The 20,270-nt window shown below is 33.3% G+C and overlaps 1 protein-coding gene across 3 annotated transcripts in view; it reads left to right on the top strand.

Moving 5' to 3' along the window:
• LOC114073739 (sodium channel protein type 3 subunit alpha) overlaps window positions 1-20,270 on the top strand; it is a 70,414-nt gene that overhangs the window by 49,176 nt on the left and 968 nt on the right. For 2 of the 3 annotated variants that reach the window (XM_027911495.1, XM_027911496.1), the window contains exons 20-28: window positions 4,095-4,215; window positions 4,789-4,943; window positions 5,979-6,152; window positions 11,451-11,573; window positions 13,072-13,353; window positions 15,665-15,718; window positions 16,880-17,017; window positions 18,745-18,849; window positions 19,940-20,255. In XM_027911495.1, the coding sequence (XP_027767296.1) occupies window positions 4,095-4,215; window positions 4,789-4,943; window positions 5,979-6,152; window positions 11,451-11,573; window positions 13,072-13,353; window positions 15,665-15,718; window positions 16,880-17,017; window positions 18,745-18,849; window positions 19,940-20,242 (1,455 nt within the window). In that variant the 3' untranslated portion in view covers window positions 20,243-20,255. The remainder of the gene's footprint in view (window positions 1-4,094; window positions 4,216-4,788; window positions 4,944-5,978; window positions 6,153-11,450; window positions 11,574-13,071; window positions 13,354-15,664; window positions 15,719-16,879; window positions 17,018-18,744; window positions 18,850-19,939; window positions 20,256-20,270) is intronic. The other variant, XM_027911497.1, reaches the window with a different exon arrangement.

Below are 20,270 nucleotides of genomic sequence, written 5' to 3'. Positions count from 1 at the left end.
CTTAAACTCGTTCATAAATAGTGGTTTTTTGGAAGGTGTTTCACAACAGTGGTCTGTAAATGAGTTGGAGGGCTTCCGTGTAAATTAGAAAGACTGTAGAGTAGTCAACGTAGTTTTTATAAAATTTCATGTATATTTACCCTGAGGCTTTTTTTCATTATAGGCAAACATGCCCTCCATGGATGAGTAATTGGCAGAGCCTTGAGGAGTAGGGACAGCACAGGAGTCAAAGTTACATGAAACTAAGGAGGTCAAATTATCCTAGTAAAACTAGGCATCAAAATTTTGAGGGGATTGAAATTTCAGTCCTATAGCAGGATTGAAAGCTATTTCCTTCAGGCAGTTTACTGGCTTCAAAAGGATCACCAAGCAGTTAATTTTGTACCCTTGATTATAGTGCAGTATTATCTACCTATATTATATTGTAGTCTAAATTGCCCAGAGATGCCAAAAGAAATTAATATTGGTATGTATTCTGAAAATTCTCAGATTTTATTGATTAAATTTTAAACCAAGATATGCTCTAAACATCAAATAAAACTCTAATGAAAGAGATTTTTAAAGTAATTTTCTTAATATTATATAAAAATCAAAGATCATAACATCTGAGATTTAAAGTCAGTTTAGAATCATCGGTTTCCATAATTTTATATTTTTTCACTCAATTACAGTGCAGCTTTCAAGATTCAAAGGATAAAACCACATGGCTGGATTACTGAAGGCAATTTGTAATGGCTGAATCCCTTTATTTTATTGTCACTTGAATCATGAAGCCATTTGTAAAGCTTAAAATTTTAGTAGCCTGCTCTTGCTCTTATTGAAATCAAGAATAGAATCAAATGAGAGCAAGACTGGGCCTTAAGTGAATGCTTTTTCTTGTAAATGGGCACACTAATACGCTGTTGGTCAAAGCTTGTTTTAATGATCAAAGCTGTTGGTAAAAGATGCATTGCTCTGAAAGGACATTATGGAGGCTGATTATACACACATTAACCAAGTATTTGGGTTTTGGTGCTGAAGCATTTTTTCTGTTATATTCTACACAATAATATTTATATTACTGTTTTCAGCAAAATATAATCCCATTGAGGTAGTCTGGGTGTTTTTTTTTATTTTTGTGTGTGATTTCCACAGTATTGCTCAGGCTTCTGCTCTAGTCAAGCATGTTGTTTTGCTGATTCAGGCCTTGAGAATGCTGCATCATAAGCAATCGCTTTCAAATGTTTCCTTATAGAGGAAAATGTGATATCATGGAAGATGCAAATAAGTGTTTATAGGCCATGGTGTGTTCTAGAGGCTGATAATCACATTTATGAGCTGAAAAGAAGGTTGTGCTAATCTATCATGTATCTTGAGCTTCCTATTAACTTTATTAGTTTCATTGCTAGAAAGAATATCATTAATGTCACCTTATTTAAAATGTATTGGTTCTTTCCTAATTTAGGGTCTTGAAGCAAAGAAGAGGAGTTTTATTAACTAATGAGGTTTTTTTCTTAAAAATACAGTTGTTTGAGATTATTTGAAAAATAGTGAAGGGAATGCTTTATGTGAAAATTATTTAAGAGAATTATAGTAGTTTTTTTTTGTTATAAATTGCACTTTTGTCATATGGTTTTTTAGCAACTATGCTGACAGGACTATCTGCAGCAGAGTTTACATGGAAAGATGCAGTTAAAAATTTGATTGCCTTTTAATTTGCACTCCTAGATTTAGAATTGATGCTTACTGTGAACCTTTGCCTTCCTGCTGTAAAGTCAGTAATTGATTTAATGATGATGGATCAGGCCATGAATTAGTTTTAATTTTCCTAACTTGAATGTAACAGATAATTATTTTCACAACATTTGTTTTTTATTTAATGGAGAAACTGCCTATAATTTCAATGAAAAGTTTCAGACTTCTTATTTCTTGCTATTTCTATGATATATAAAAAGAGAGTTAATTCACAAGTATTATTTCCTTTTTAAAAGACAGAGAACCTTATGTGTGGATAATAAGGTGGTGTGCTAATAATGCTTAATATAGCATACGTTACTGGGCACTTCGTTTTGTAAATGTAATATAGATCATGAAATTCATGAAATTTAAAATATTCTCACAATGTAAGATATGCAATATTTTATTCCAGACTTACAGATTTACATGACCAGTAATAAATGATTCCATTTAGAGGCAATAAGTCTGTAACTATTTTACATATATAAATTCTGGAAATCATAGAGGAAGCGGAGTATGAAAAAATGAAACAAGGAATTTTAAAACGTTTACTAAACAAAACCCCTAAACTTTGGAGGCATCTAGTTCTCAATGTATTTATCAAAATCTTTTCACATTTATCAGGATTTTCCATGACAGATGATGATATTTAAAAAGGGAAAGAGTGGTTTTGAAACTCATACCTGTGTGCTTGTCAGAAATCTTTTCTATTATGTGACAAGTCCTTTATTTTTGGTCACAATGCGGTAACAACCTGATGTCTGAGTGACCCTATATTGATTACATTTGCACATGTGTGCAAAAGGCAGCTTTTTGAAAATTAGCCCTGAAAATTAACCATTACTCAACATGACTTTTAGTTTAAACTTCATTCATCTAATGTAAGAGTTGAATATGAGGAAAGAATTGATTACAAAGCTGTATTAAGATATATGTGCTATTTACTTAATTCTTGGCAGAGAAAGCCCTTAGCTGCCAATATATTCTCCTGAAGAGACTGGGTTTTAACTGAAGAGTTAAATAACTAGTTTTAATTTGCAGCAGTGTCTCTGAAGAAGAAGAGACGACATGGAAATGCCTCTCTCAAAAAACAAGTTATTGTTTATTATTTGTTGCAAAATCCTTCAAATCCTCTGAACAGAAGGGTTTTTTTATATTCTAAAAATATCACTATCTTGAAAACTAAATGCAAAACGTGGTTGGTATTAAGCATTCTCTCAACAAAATTGTATAGAAAGGTCTTCATCCTTTCTCTACATGGCCTTCATCCAGAGGTCAAAGGACATGACCAGATTTGCTAAACTAAATCCACAGGTCTAGTCAATATCTGTACAATTTAAAGTATTTAAGTTAGAGGTGCATTCTACATCCCCCGTTGAAATTCCTATGTACTACTGCTACACAGGGTAAATCAGAAGAATTTCACTGCCATGATTTTTTTTTTGTTGCTTTCTGATTACAAGCCTTATTTCACTGTTAAAGAGAATCTATTTTGGATGGAAACAATTAAAGACACAACAGTATTGACAACTGAAAACAAATTATAAACTCTGTCTGATTATTGTATTTGGTGTGTGCATTTTTAGCAGGTTTGTCCTTTCAAAATATGCTTTCTTAAAAGGACAAAATTATGGGCAGTCTTGCATGACTGATGAACAGTTTGACCTGATCAGAATTTGAATGTACTTGGTAAAAAGTTTCTTTATTTGAGTTGTTTTATATCACTCTCCAATTCTCGCAGTTTTTAGATCTAGAAGTGCTTTTACTGTAGTAAGGGCTATAGTATTTCACTGTACAAAAAAGTAGTAGAATGACAGAAAAATTTGGGGTAGAACGGACATCAGGAGGTCTTTCAATAAGCACACAAGACAGGAATGCAAAGAAGGTATTTTGGATCTGTTAATTTGTGCTTTATGCAAAAATTAAATTGTGCAGAAAATTGCAATTAAATGCTATTACATTTACAGCTTTTAAATCCAGATAAGGTGTATGTTAGTGGAGATTTCTGTTAGTTCATTTCACTCAGAAAACTAAGACACATTTTCAGTGTAATCCAGTATAATAGTAAAGAAAATTAAGTAATTTGAGAGTTGGGTACATGCAGACTCTGCCGTTTTAATTCTGTTGAGAATTCTTCAGAAGTCATATACATGGATCAGGTTAGTAGCGAAATTATATCTAATTGTTCCCTATGAGAAGATAAACTGGGAAACAGAACTGTACAATGTACATGTCATTACTGTGGTTTTACTTTTGGTGATGCATATTTGTAAGTTTACCATTCTTCAAAAGTCAGACTGGCATGATTTGATTCAGTACCATTTCTTACAGAATATGTATCTAATGAGAAAAATTGTTCTGTGGAACTTTACTTGCAGAAACTAAATGCATCAAGCTCATCAGAAGGCAGCACAGTTGATATTGCTCCTCCTGGAGAGGGCGAGCAAGCAGAAATTGAAAGTGAAGAAGCTCTTGAACCAGAAGCCTGTTTTACAGAAGGTTGTAGAATAACTGTTCACTTAAGAGATGTATTGCTAAAATGACTTTATTGCTAGGCATATGTAAGTTCTTCATGACCTCAAAAATCAAAAGAAAGTACTTTTATCCTAGAATGCTGGAAATCAGAAAAGAAGGTTTCCCTAGTCTTTAAGTAACTTTATCTATCTGGCCACTGCATACATTTTGTAATGAAGAAATGTCATTAACTTTTCTGCTGTTAAAATGCTTTTCGGTTATTTGAAAGGGCCCTTTAAATTTGGAACAAATAAACTATTGTGCGACTCCACCAACAGTTGGAACAGTTACATGCTAGCAGTCAAAAAAAAAATCAGTGTTTTTTGGATCGAGTTTACTCATAATTATGTCTACTATTTTCTGGTTTATATCAAGATTAGTTATCTAAATTCAGATATTCATCATCATATGTGATTTGATATCCTATTAAGCATTCCAGTGACTAATTAAAAAAATATTATAAAATTAGTTAAAACTTTTAACAATATTGATATGACAGTAAATGTTGACTTTGAAGTAACTGCCTTTTGGATCCTAATGTCTCTTAATCTAATGCAGGTTGTGTGCAGAAATTTCCGTGTTGTCAAGTAAGTATAGAGGATGGCAAAGGAAAAACTTGGTGGAATCTTAGAAAGACCTGCTACAGCATAGTTGAACACAACTGGTTTGAGACTTTCATTGTATTCATGATTCTCCTCAGCAGTGGAGCACTAGTAAGTAGAACAAAATTGCAGATGCTGATATATTTAGATATCTCTTTAGGAGCCACAGCAAAAATCAAATTTGCTTCTGAAAGACTTGTTTTGCTTGGAGCTGTATAAAACTCCCTGCATTTTATCATTTCAGGATGGAATGAAACTTGACCTAAACTTGAAAAAGTTTGATAAATTTCACATGCACCTTTTTAGTGATACATTTTTCTTATCAGTGTAAAACTAAAACTTGTGCAATTTTGTCACTCAAAGCCACTCAAAGTTTAAATTGCCTGCCAATTTTCAGCATGTTTGTCAAGAGGGCTGAGTACAAAGGACTGTTAACTGGGAATATATTACTAAATGTATGGTTTTAAATCCTTAATTCCTTCTAGGCTCAGCCACTCCTTGAATTTTCCTTATGAAAGACCATACCAAAAAATGAAATAATTGCTTCATTCTGTTTCTTTTTTTTGAAGGCAGGAGCTATGGAACAATGCAGCAGCAAATTAAACTTAACAACCACTTTTCAAAAAGATTTATATTACCTGTCTTTCCAGCTTTACTCAAGTTGAACAGTTGTTACAATATGCATAGATGTACATTCTAGCAAATACATTGCTTTTTAATTTGACTTTTAAACATATGTTTGATTGATGGAGGGTAGAAATGGAATCCTTCTAGGGGCTTTCTAGAATGCAATAGACATATCTAAAACTGATGTTCTGTAGGAAAGGGTTGGGGGTTTTTGTGTGTATATGTGAAAGTTTCTTAATACCACAGAGGATAAAAAGTTTATTTCTTCATACATTGCTAAAATAGAATATACATACATACATACACATATATATATTTTTTTTCAACTCCAGACAGGGAAGAATAAATAATATTGCTCTAACTTGTAATATGATTAAAGATGGGAAAGATATAAAATAAGAGGATGAATAAGAACAAGGGGAAAGATTAGCTCTAACCTACTTATTTATATTATTTATTCCTTAATTTTATCATCCATATTCTGTGAAATAGTAGTAATGCCTGGATATATTTTTATAGGCTTTTGAAGATATATATATTGAACAACGCAAAACTATCAAGACCATGCTGGAATATGCTGACAAAGTTTTTACGTATATTTTCATTTTGGAAATGCTTTTAAAATGGGTAGCATATGGTTTTCAAATATATTTTACTAATGCCTGGTGCTGGCTGGACTTCCTGATTGTTGATGTAAGTACGCAGTCATTAATATTGTAAAATTCACAACAGTAAAGTTTTTGATGTTGTAAAATTCATTACCACTAACTAATCTTATAAACATGCAAAACTAATTCACACTGTATAGTTATACTGCCTTAATAATAGCCTGCAGTGACCTGGAGGTGTTATTTGAAGTACATTCATGTGTCAAAAGGAAAATGATGGCTGGACGTTCTCCATGGTTAATAATTTCATACCCATGATGTATCAAGAGATTTTATGAAGAAAAAACCTAGTTTTTAAATATGTTATCTTTATTCCTTAGCAAATAAGACAGTTCATTGTTCAAGTTTCTTCTGCAAACACTGCAACTTTTCAAGTGCAACAAAATACATTTGGTCCGGATTTCATCTGAGTTCTCAGAACTTTCTCCCTCAAAACTATCCTGTTACCATTTGTAGTAAAAACAGAAAGGAGGTGGCTATGTGGTCTAAAAATTAATTAGTTTTAATAGGCTGACAATCTGCAATAGTTAAATCAGCTGTGACTTGGCAGGGTTTATGACAGAAGAGAATACAAGGTTTCTTGGCTGCCTTCCCAGCTGTGATACACTTCTGTGCAAAGGCCTTGCTTATGTTGTCAGAAGGGATCAAAGTTGGTTTTGCTCCCAGAATATTTTGGTTTCTTGCCTTCACACATTATCTGACCCAGTTCATTGGCTCTACATGTCCTCAGTGTGGAACTGAGAGATGGCATCTCAGGGCAATTTATAGTAATTTCTGTTCATGCTGCCATATTTCTTGAGAAGTTTGCATAAATCTTGGTCCTATCAATAGTTATCCCTTATATATGCAGAAATGTATGAGATTTGTAACTCGAACTAAACAAACAAACAAACAAACAAACAAAAAACTAGCTAGATTGGCCCATAACTCAAAATGAAAGACCACCTCTTTTTTCTAACCTGCTGAAGTAGAGATGCTCCTTTACAGGATTATGTTAAGAATGGATTTTTTTCAGATAAACTAAAATTCATATTTTAATTATTCTTTTTGTAACTTACACCTAAACAGATTATTCTAAACCATACTCTGTTTTTTTAGTTTAGTCTAAGAGATGCTTTTCTTTAGCACCATCAGACAGCACTTGGAAGAAATATGTGACCTCATGTTATCTTCCTGTAGAAAGGCAGAGAATCTCTGCTGCTTTAACAGACAGTTTAAACAGGTGTGATTCAGTGGCATTCTGCCAGTGAGAACACCAGTGTCTCCTTCCTCATTAGAAGTGACTAAAGTTAATCAAATCGTTTAATTCCATTCTCTAGAATTATTCAAGAGTAAACACTGATAATCCTTTAGGGCTTTGACCTTTAATATCTCAGATACCCGAGTCACTCACCGTGAGAAGTAACCATAGTTGCTCTCACTGTCTGTGACCAAATTAGATTTTAATAATTACACTAAGAAATGGTAATTTTCAGCTCTGTCAATTTACAGTTGTGACAGATGACTCCTGGTACATCTGCCTACCTCAGTTTAAGACTTTATCGTGCCATCTCTCCACTCCACTCTGCTTCCTGATGCCAGAATATCTGTAGCAAGGAGCAGATATTTGGGTGGAGTGGCTTATGTACCCAAAATCACAATCTGGTAAATTAGATCAAACACGTTTATCGGTGGTTTCAGCAAAGAGACTGAATTTTGTATCCAGACACCCCTGGATAACGGACATACTCACTTTTTTGGAGGAAAGCTAATCGTGACAGAGATGTCCAGAAAAGGTTTGAGACAACAATGTCTTAACCCAACGTAACTAGATTGTATGACACATGTCATCCTGTACTTTGGTTTTTGCTTTTACCCCTCCTTCCAGAAGCCATCTCTCATGAGTTTATTTTGTCTAGGTTTTAGGATACAGCTGTAATGATTTTAAGTTGTCTTTGCCACCAAGCTAGGAACTAACTAGGACATCAGGAAAGAAGACTGGGATGAATTTTTCAGTTATTACATTTGTTTGTGTAGTTTTCTGCTATGATGTGTAACCTTAGATAATCTTTAATTGATAACATTTTTTATGTATATTTTTAAACTTTATGAGTTGGTCCTATAATTTGGTCTAGACACTTTATTTTTAAATCACTGTGTTAATAAATCCTATATGCATGAAATGGAAATAAGCAACATTTAAAACAAATCATGTATTTGCCAAATACTGAGGGACAGTAATAAGTCTGTAAGTGGAATGAAATATTTGATGCCCCTGAAATTGCTCACACCTGATAGAATTCCACTGGGTACAAGTTTTGAACAATTAAATGTGAAATCCTCCAACTGGGCTTGTGTTATAGTATGTTAAAAGACGGTCATATTGATGGCCTGATTAATATTTCTTTCATATAGCTAAAAACGTTTCATGCTTTTTGTGAAACAGCTTTCAACTCTTTTGTTACCTTTCCAGAATAATTAACTCAGCAGCAACATTCTGGAAAATATCAAGGCCACATTATACTACTGCATTAAATGCCATGTGTATAGAGTAAGAAGCAACTGATGCCCTGACAACTTCATAGTCAAACTAATAAGAAATAAGAATATTGATGTTCTGGGAAACCAGATATATAAAGAAATGTCACTTTTTCTTCCTAGCCAGTCTCATATTTCATTATGTGCATCTTAACATGTTTGCTATCTGGCTTGGAAAATCCAGAAAATAATGATATTAATTAATTAATTCAAAGGGATATTCTGATGACATAGGCATAAACCCCAAGACTGTTGTTCAGTGAGTCAGGAAACAGAATCATAGCTTGCAATTATGCATCTAAACAAAATAAATTTTGATTACTTGCCAGTAAAACAGGTTAAATTAAGAGTTATTAATGAAGTACGTATAGAAATACATACATTTTAGCACAGGGCCATAATTAGCCCCATCCCCAAGCCGCATAGAATTCCTATGGATCAAACTTTTAGGCCTAAAAAGAAATAGAGTCAAACTGTGTGTGATCAATGGTCTGGCTCAGATGACAACCCTGAGTGAAGATTTTGAGCAGGCCTAATTGTGACTGCCAAGTTTCTACCTTAGAAGATAAATAAAGATAAGGACATACCACTCCGTAGTTTTAGGAGACAGATGTAAACAATCTTTCCACTATTTTGAGTTCATTTTCATTTCTTAAAATTACTGCATCTGCATGCATTCTTGTTTCAAAATAAAGAAATTAATCTAATTATCAGTGTATAGAGACATTTATTTTCTCACCTACTAGCAACAAAACAAGTGGAACAGATGAGAGAAGACCAAGCTGAGAAGACTAAGAACACCAGAGCAGTACAGAACAGCTGTATATCCAGTAGAATTCCAAGCAGATCTCTGTTTCTCGTATGAACTGTCCTTCAGAGGGAAACATGTTGTTTCCAACAGATGAAGTATTTCTCTTCAGGTTTATGGTGTAAGAGCATTAGCACCATCATAAGAAAGCTGCCAGTAGTTTTAGAAAGCACAAAAAAGACCTTACAGTCAGAACCTGAGAACTCTCAGTGCACACAGTGCTACTGAGTTTAGAGGAGCTCCAGTATCTAACTAGCTTGGAAGGAGTCTGGTTTGTGAAAGACAGCTAAGGCACGGTGCTAGTTTGGGGAGAAAGGTATAAAATGAAGTAGCCATTAATGTGAGTTCAGTTTTAAAAGAGATGTCTTACTCTCCCAGAGGGATTTTTTTAATATTTGTTTCATAGTTTAATTTTCATTCGTAAAATGTCCTGTCTTTACACTAAAGTTTATTGTCATGTCTGGGCATCTTGTTGATGTGAAAGAATAAATGAATATTCTATTAAAAATACAGAAAATTCCATGTCTTGTTATCTCTGGAATATATTAATAGTGGCTATGGATAAAAAAGAACTCTCTCACTGCAGAATCACAAGACAAATAAGGTGTACAAATGGCAGTTATTAATAACAATTAATGACAGTAGTTAATGTAATGGCAGAAACACTAATGTTATATCTTGTAACTGAACAGACTTCAGTCACAGACTACAGAAAATGAGTAAGATTTTCTTCCTAATATGCTTATAAATCACAGCAAGTTCCATTTATCCATTGCAGCAATAAAATAATCCTTTGATAAAAAGAATTACATCCTGGCATGTAATCCAGTTGAAATATACAGTGATATGAATTCACTAAAATACTATTTTCTGTTAGATTAATATATATAGCAACATAGTAATGAATAATTGATTTAATTTTGCTCTTGGCTTGTCCTTTTGAGACATGACCTTGTAACCTTTGTGTTTGTAATCATCTAATTGTTCCTTATGGATATAAGTAACATAGGAAACCCACGTTTCAAATAATGGACAAAATTTTACCACCCTTATCAGTGAATGCCTGTCTCTGTACAGCCTTTGAAGAGCTCTACACAGAAATGAACATTTGAGGAATTTTTTCAAGGACTGAAATATGTCTATGTTCATTTATGTGTCTTCCATGCTTTTGGTGGTAGAACTGAATAAAATATGAGTAAGGTATGATGTTTCCCCACTCCTGTCTCCAAAACTGCTCAAAGTAAATGAATTTCTTTCACATTAACACTGTCTATACCTCAGTTCCATTTGAAAAGCAAATTAATTGTGCCTTACTTCAGTGCATTGTCTTATAATAAAATCCCAGTAACATGCATCAGGATCTTACCTACTATGCTGTAGATAATAAAGCCCTTACTATGAGATTTATAAGGCTAGTTAAGGCTGTTAATATCTATCCCATAATTCCTATACAAAATATTATCTTATATAAAAAAAATAGTGATTTGTCAGGCAAGTGAGAAAGTACCACCTCTTTCAATACATATTTCAGAAATATCCTTGTTATTGTTGCTACAAACTGACTTAGAAGTAATATTTATAATAAATATTTTAAAATAACCACTAAAATATTTAGCATATTATTAGTGATTTTGGATATTCAGAAGATTGTCCGTAGTTAATCAAATATTCTAATATATTCAGAATTTTAAATTGTTTGGAAGGTTAAACATCAGTGAAGTTATGGAAAGTATGGCTATTTTGTCTTTATATATTCCTGAAAATCATATCCTTCGCTAAAACTGTGCTTCCATATGACTGTTAAACATCATTGAACCATAATAGGCATTTAATAGCATATATTCCTTTATCAACCATGCCTTTATGAGACCTTTATGAGTATGAAAATTGTAATTTTACAGTTTGTCACTGTTGATTTTTTTATTGGATCTGTTTGGTTGTTTTTTAAATAAACAGTGTAGAAACATTTCTAAATAATATTGTTTCTGTATTCTGTAGGTCTCATTGGTTAGTTTAATAGCCAATGCTCTGGGCTATTCTGAACTTGGTGCCATTAAATCACTACGGACTTTAAGAGCTTTAAGACCTTTAAGAGCCTTGTCACGATTTGAAGGAATGAGGGTGAGATAAAATGAATGAGTCTGAACGAATGTATGCATATAAAAATTCATGTGTTAATGGTTCCACTCATGCCTTCTTCAAAGAACTCCAGAATGGGAATGCATGCAAAAACGTGGAAAAAGGCCTTCCGACATGTCCTTATAAACAAGACCTGTGTACAACTTACATTTGGAGATCAGACCTTGTGCTCATTACATTTGCGTACTCACTGCTGCAGTTCTCTTATCCCAGCCCACTGACTGTTGAAATTTCCATGGATTTCTGGACCTAGAAAAGTAAATGGATATGACAGATTTTAGAACAAAGGATCGGAGTTTTTTTGCAGTTTAGCTGGGAACTTTTTTTATCAATTTCTGTAGCTAACTTCTGTTAGTTTGTCAGTGGTTCAGGATGGAACAGGATTAGACAGAAAAACCAAAACAAGATTAAGAAGCTAACAAGAGTGGCACACCAGAAACTAAAACTCACTGTGGCTCCCTGTCTATCTGCCTGGGAAAAAAAAGTCCCACAGTAAATGCTGTAGTATTAAGGAAAGATTTTCTGAACTGACACCTGAAATAAGCATAGGGTTGGAAGTGTAGAAGGGGAGAGGTGTGAAATTGTTTTCTCAGCTAGCGTTCTTTTACTTCATTTGAATGCATCTGCTGTACTCTTACATTTCTTTATAGACAGCTAAAACTGTCCTGTTGAGAAAAATACTATTTTCATGTTCTGCCAATCTGACAAAAAACCAAACCAAACCAAACCAAACCAAACCAAACCAAACTACAACAAACAAAAACAAAAAACAAAAACAAAACAAAAACAAACAAAACAAACAAACAAACAAACAAACAAAAAACTAAAAAGCAGACTATGGTATTTCCTGGAAAAACAAGGAAAAATTATTGAGAAATCTCCTTTTAATTTTTCACCCCAAAGTACTCCAGTGCTGCAATACATGTTTATAGACTAGTCATAGCTCTTCAACATCCAAATAAGAAGTGTGTTACATTGTATGTGGATACTAAAATACACTGCTGCCAATATATACATAAAGTTTCTAAGAATAAAATTATTACTAATGATAGTTTTACATGCAGACATTTATATTCAGTCTTCTGCATCATCATTTTTTAAGCTTTTTCTGGTTTATTTTCTATTTATTTTTATTTATAGAATTTGATTTATATTGTTGAAATTTAACATTTATTTCTCTCTTTTTCTCTAGAGCACACAAATTCTAAGAATCCATCTTGCTACTAACAGGTTTTCTTTCGCTTTTTGATTTTTTTTTCAGACTTTTGCATTGTCTTTGGTTTCATGTTATTTTATTTCTTGCTTTTTGCAATCTCATTAACATTTTATTAAAGCTTAATAAATGTTTCCTCCATAAATTTTAATGTAGTATTTAAACGGCTCATCCCATATTAATACTGTTTTAACATTTTTAAAGTGTTTTAAATTTTTTTTTTCTCTTCATGAACTAAGTGGCTATTTTGTCTAATTTGTACACTAGGTGGTTGTAAATGCCCTTGTCGGAGCAATCCCTTCTATCATGAATGTATTGCTGGTATGTCTTATATTCTGGCTAATCTTCAGCATCATGGGAGTAAACCTGTTTGCTGGAAAATTCTATCACTGTGTCAACACCACGACTGGTGAGATGTTTGATATCAGTGATGTCAACAATTATACTCAGTGTCAGGAACTCATAAAAAACAATCAAAGTGCCCGATGGAAAAATGTGAAAGTAAACTTCGATAATGTAGGAGCTGGATATCTTGCTCTGCTTCAAGTAGTAAGTAAATTTATATATTTTATTTTTAAGATTCTAGGAAAAAATACTGTTAAATGGTGGAATAATTTCTTTGTAGCAGTGATTTGCAGCTCACACAGCTCTATTGCATTGTTTCTTGTAATTTTTGTATTAATGGTAGTAATTTTCCATTCCAAGGCTAGGGAATACAATCTCATGATGATAATAACACGAAAATAGTGAAAAAGGTACAGGAATCTTTTTAGTGATGCGCAGTATAGAACTATCATATTCCTTAATGTTAATTAAAGAGTCATTATAGTATACTAAATAAGCACTGTGTTACTTACAGTATTATCCTTGTGAAGTATTAGATGTTATCCTATCATATGGAATATTCATCCCATTAATTACTGCTACTTATACAAAATTTGGAAATTGTATTTCCCTTCAATTCCTTATCCTGTGCACTGTGGTACAGAAATGCCTTTGTTCTAAGTACTGAGCATATTTTATTTATGTCAGAGAAACAAAGACCTTAGCTCTTTACAGGCTCCTTGGCTTAGAATGGAGCTTCTGATTGGGTGGGATTGACTGGAAACACAAGCAAGAAAGCATGAAGTTTAGATGATTGGACTTGTGTAGAATCACTTGTCTCTAACTTGACATACAGCTTCATTGAATGAAAAGATGTCAGAAATGTCATGAGATTGTTACAGCTCTGATATTCCAAGTTATCCAAGACTTGTATGCTTGTCCCTTCTATCTCAGGGCAGGTCAGTATCCCTAGTTGACCTTAATTCCAAAATTAACTACCTGGCTTAAAATGTTTTGCCTCTAAAGGCAACGTGACTCCCATGTGCTGAGTAGTAGTACTGACTGATGATTCTGATTCTCTGACTTCAGATCTCATTGCTACTCTTGTACTGGAGGTTAAAGTGAACTGTCTTAGTAGTTGCCTCTGAAGATGTATAAGGAAAACTGCTAGTCTCTTGAAGCTCTGTCTGAATTTCATCCTTATCACATATCCAGACAGTCTTGGCCTTTAATGACTACTTCAATATTGTGAAAATTTTCATTCTTCTTCTCTTTTTTTTTTTTTTTTTCTGTCCTGATTTTCCAAAATTTTCCTTCTCAAATATTCCCTTCTGACTTTTACTTTTCCTGCAGACATTAAGGGATCCTTGAGCATCTTCACCTCTTCACCTGATTGTCTCCATTAACAGTCTCCCTCCACTCTTATTCTGCATTTATTGCTCTCATTTAACTCTCCTCCTTTCCTAATGTTGCTATGCAAAGTTTGCCAAATGGCTGCCAATTGTCAACTGAGCCAGAAAGTTCTGTGGAGCCTGGCTCCAAGCATACCTTCCCAGTAAACTGGTGCTGCACTTCAAGATTCAGGAGGATATGAACACTTCCAGAGTGCAAGTTTTCTGGTGTGAAAACTGGCAACTATACCAAAGCACCAGAGCTACTTCTGGCAAGCACAGATGGAAATATACTCCTTGAGATGGTTCTTCTCCTGAATCTCCTCAGAGTAATGCTCTTTGTCTGTTCATTTCACAGGCTTTTTAGTTCCTTTTTTCTTTATTGGGAAAATATGGCTAGTGACTGTGCACTCACACTTCCACCAGCATATCACACCAACCCTTTGGCGTTCCTTAGAAAGCAGACATTCTGCATCCTTGAAAATCACCTTCTTAGAGCAATGATGACAAATCTTTTTTACTCTTTATATAGACACAGTCTCTCAGCCAGATTCTTATAGATGTTAATCGCAGCTCTTTCACAGTTCACTTTTTGGTCTTCTCTAAAACAAATCTCTCAAGAACCAATGTATATTTTTACTTTGAACAGTCTACCTTTTAGCTATGTGGGATTAAAACATTTCTAAAAATACCATGTCAGTTTAAACACATTAAAAACCATTCAGATGCATGTTGATATCTGTTCCAAAACTTGTATTGCTGATTTCATCAATTCATGCTGTAAACTAAACAAAATGGCTGCAGCCATGGGTGATTCTAGTGGATTCTACCTAAACATCTCTAGCATTAATGTCCTAAGTCTATCATTCTTCACCTGCAAAGTAATCATCTGCAGCTCCAAACACACCGTGGCCTTGCTGAGACCTTCAGAGCCTGGTTTTCAATATTTCTTGAATACTCAAAAAATAAATTCTCAAAAAAACTATGAAAAATGTTTTTATTATACCTGTGTTGTTAGTTGTGGTTTATACATTTAGAACTGATTTTATTAACAGTTACGGTCTAGATAAATAAATAAATAACCTGGTTAATGTCCACATTTTGAATTTTTACAGGGAAGATAAACAACTGTGTTTTATTTCTAGGCTACTTTCAAAGGATGGATGGATATTATGTATGCTGCTGTTGATTCACGAGATGTAAGTATAAGACTTTAAAGATCATCTGTTGGTTATATTCTGATATAGGGTATAGAATTTAAGCACTTACACACAAAATAGCATGAAAAATTATAATCAGCACCAATACACATTTTTTTGATTCTTAGAATTTTTGCTGGAAAGAATTAATCCCACTTCTTCTGTTTGGGTCAAATAAGCTAAAATAACTTAGGGAGACATTTTTTTTGGAAGTGCTAATATTAATGTAAAAGAACAAAGGAGAGTTTTATAACTCATTCCTTTGGTAATCATTGGAATGAATTCATTTAAGATTATATGATGCAGTTATTAAATCTGGAATATATTAATCTTGTTCCATATTTTATGAAGGTGCATTTAATTGTTTCCTTAGGTTGAGCAGTTATGTTATCTAGATATATAGGAACAATGGGATTTTGAGGTTGAAGATCATCTGTTAAGCCTTCTAGAGATTAGAATTTTATCTTGGCTACAAAACTAATACTGTGTTTAACCTGTACAAATACTCATGTTAGTGATATTGTCTCCCAGAGTAAAATATCCTGTTTCATTATCTTCAGCATTTCTACATTGGTGCTCATTCCTGCTGTAGAGGTGCAAATGTTGAGATGTGGAATCCAGAAGAGTCAAGACAATACAAAATCCTCCTTGGCATTTGCCTCAATTTAATGGATTTCACAAAACGTATATTCACTAGAAATGTATTGAAAGCATCTGTTCTTAGCTGGATGTAAGAATGCTCACGCAAGATCAAAAGAGTTCCAGGGAGATTTAGGCAATAGTAAAATTTACTGATTTTGTTGCATGTAAATATACTGAATACAGTATAAAATATTTAGGTTTCTGCTGTTAAAATTTTAAGTACTAATGACTGCTCCAAGTCCCACATTACTTATTCCTTCTATATGAGAAACTTTTTATATATGTACATACACAAACATATCTGTGGGCACATTTACTTGAAAATTCCATATGAGCAATAATTCTGTCAGCTCCCAGTTCTCCAGATATTGATAGGAATGAACATGTTGGCTCTTTTTAATAAATTAGTGCAGTTTATAGCTTTTCTAGCTGGGATAGCATATACTTAGTTATAAATTATATATGTTGGGTTTTACGTCTAGTATTATCATGGGTAATAAAATTTAAAATATTTTGTAGGTAGAAGATCAACCCAAGTACGAGGACAACTTGTATATGTATCTCTATTTTGTCATCTTTATCATATTTGGATCATTTTTCACCTTGAACCTTTTCATTGGTGTCATTATAGACAACTTCAACCAACAAAAAAAGAAGATAAGTATTTAAAATGTTTCCATAGTGCTATAAATTATTAGCTATAATTAATTTATAAGATATTTATTTAAGACTAATAAAAATGAAAAGTAATTCCAAGACCTTGAATAAAAATGTCTCTTTTTTAATAATAATCTGTTTTAAAATCTGTTGATGTAATTTTGACCTTTGCTTTTCAACATTTTGACAAATATAGAGGCACAAATCACGAATCAGTTCATAATAGTTTGGAGACTGTGTAAATAGCTAAAATGAAGATGAAAAAAGGGAATGTGTATTATTAGTTTGATTAGAAGTAATATTATCTGCCATGAAATAATTTTTTTTTCATTAACTTTAAAGTATTACGATAAATTAATTTTAATTAATCATATAAATTGTTGACACTTAATGAAGATACAATTTGGCATTGTGTTCATACAATGGATAATGGATCTGCAAACTGATTAAAGAGTGGGTTAAGAATACATCCAATAGCCCTTACATGAATAAGATTAAAGATACACGTTAAAATGTGTACAAAAGAGCTCTGTTTTTCTAAGAAACACACTTTTGTGAGAAATAAGGTGAAGTCATTAGACAAAAATACCAACTATAATTTCTTATAAATAATAAAGGTATAACGGGAAGGGTGTTTTTTTCTGTATAGATTTGACACAGAAGTAATACTACTGATAATGCATACAATTCTGTTTTAAAGAACTTTTAAAATCTAAAAATACAATTAATCACATTTAAGATGCTTGGAAGCCTCACAATTCTAAGCCTTCAAATGCCAAAAAGAACTAGAACCTGAGGGTCATTCTAAATTTTTGTATGTTGTGAAAAAGCAGTCTAATATGATTTGCATTTATCCAATCACCAAATAAAAAACAGCAGTACTAAACAGAGTATATGATAGAAAATTGTGAACTACAGAAATTTTTCCATATGAAAATATTCTTTAGTTTCCTAAAAGAGTCACAAACATATCTGGGGTTACTTTCTATCAATTATGATGATGCTTCAGGCTGTGACAGCCAGTTTAACAGACAGTGACTTTGACATTGTGCTTCCATCTGACTTAGTGCAGACTCATCAATAAGCACAATTTACTTATACTGAAATTCAGTCAGTCAGTTGCACATCTGACTGGCAGCTTTTGCATCTGCAAACAAGAGCTAATTGGAGTTAGTCAAGGTTCCAGTAGTGTTTGAATTATTAATTTCCTATGGCATGATATGGATTACTTTTCTTAAGTTTATATCAAAGGTGATTTTTTTTTTTGTCATTAAAACCCACAGATGACACACAAATAACCCTCCCTTGACACAACTTGTGTCTCAAAGTTATGCCACTTTTAGACCTGTCTAGCTGTAATCCTAAAAATCCATATAGAATACAGGACATGGAAGACACTAGTCACTCTCCTATTCACTAAACATATCCTATTCAGCAAGGGAGTTACCAGCATCAGTATAGAAAGAACCATTTAAGCTGTGTCAGCAAATGTGAGCACGAAGACACTGGAAAAACTCTACTGTCAACCTGACAAGGCTCTAGTAACGGGGTTTCTCTGTGTGTTAGGAATGTACATGGGCATCCACACTATAAATACCTGAAAAAAACCCTTTTTAAAAAATATAAATAAAGTATACATGTAATGTTTTATTACAGAGAGACATACCATAGTTAAATGGTTTTTTGTGTGGATGTGATAGTAATTAGTTTTGGTATTATTTCTTTACTTTGGAGGTCAGGATATATTTATGACAGAAGAACAGAAGAAATATTACAATGCAATGAAAAAACTGGGATCCAAAAAGCCACAGAAACCTATTCCGAGGCCAGTGGTAAGAGTGATTTGATTCATATACCCCTAATATTAAATACTCGCTTGGGATTATGATGTTAGAGAAAGTTTTATGTCTGGAGAGAAAATATTTTTTCACTTATTTTCTTGTAAATGTAGAATTTGTCCCCTTTTGAATCCAACAGATTAGATCATTCACGTTTCATTTAAAAACATACACTCTGAAGTGTGAACTGTAGGATTTAATGAGGCTAATGTGATACATTTCAAATTTTCCTGCCAAAGTCCTAGAAAATCACAGTTGATTGTACCATTTATTGGTTCTTGTTAGCAGGGATAAACTTCATTTTTTGGTTTTTTTTCTCCTCACAGAGAATTTGTAGGAAATGGGGATGCATTGGCCCTTGCTGCTGAAGACAGAAAGGGGCAGTGGTCACCTAATCTGAAAGAAAAAGACAGATGCAGAAAATCTTAAGGAATAAAAGAATACCCTAGGGAGTAAAGCATAAATTGGGATAAATTTTTCTCTGAGATAAGACACTACTCTTGTTATTTACTGAACTCCTACAGTGTTTGGAAAAAATATACTTGTTGCACCTTATGCACCAAGCAGTTATAAATAGCCTTTCTAAGGAGAGACATATGGCAGTAAACATTGCACTAAGTACTAAAGAAGAACTAGGATATTGCAGCCATGGTATGTTTGAGACATGTAACTTCAGTGGTCTAATGATCTCACCAAGCACAATTAGTTTAAGGAAGAAAGAGGGCTAGCATTCTACAGCCGTCTGAGAATAAAGACAAGAAAATTAGTTTCTATTTGGCTGGTACTCTTGCTGGCTATCAAGTTACATCATCTTTTTTTACACCAAGAATATCAATTATCATTTTTATTACTCTTATTATTGCATTGTTTCCTTTCCTGTCTCTTCAAGTTCAACAGTGTTGAACTTGATTCACTCTAATAGGATGAGACAAAAACCAGCACGAGTTGGGCATATATTAGCACCTGTATTGAGAATGGGTCTTGCTCTGCACTTCTAAATCTTGAAGGGAGTTGCTTTCCCATTGGCATTTTTAAAGTCAGATATTTTCAGAGTGTAAAGTGTATTCCATCTTTGTTTTTGCAGAACAAATTCCAAGGCATGATCTTTGATTTTGTAACTAAACAAGTATTTGACATCAGCATCATGATACTCATCTGCCTTAACATGGTAACAATGATGGTAGAAACAGACGACCAGAGTAAAGAAATGGAAACAATTTTATCTCGGATTAACCTGGTGTTCATTATCCTTTTCACTGGAGAATTTGTGCTGAAACTGATTTCACTTCGACATTACTACTTCACTATAGGCTGGAATATTTTTGATTTTGTCGTCGTCATTCTCTCCATAGTAGGTAAGAGCAATTCCCTTTCTAGAAATAACTAGTGGAAGGAATAGAGGGAGCATTTGTTTC

Source organism: Empidonax traillii, unplaced genomic scaffold (assembly GCF_003031625.1).
Source record: "Empidonax traillii isolate 1590-97213 ecotype Southwest subspecies unplaced genomic scaffold, ASM303162v1 scaffold33:size3420811, whole genome shotgun sequence".
NCBI classification, from domain to species: domain Eukaryota; kingdom Metazoa; phylum Chordata; class Aves; order Passeriformes; family Tyrannidae; genus Empidonax; species Empidonax traillii.
The sequence above is the reverse complement of the archived record's forward strand: the minus strand, read 5'-3'. Positions and strand labels throughout refer to the sequence as shown.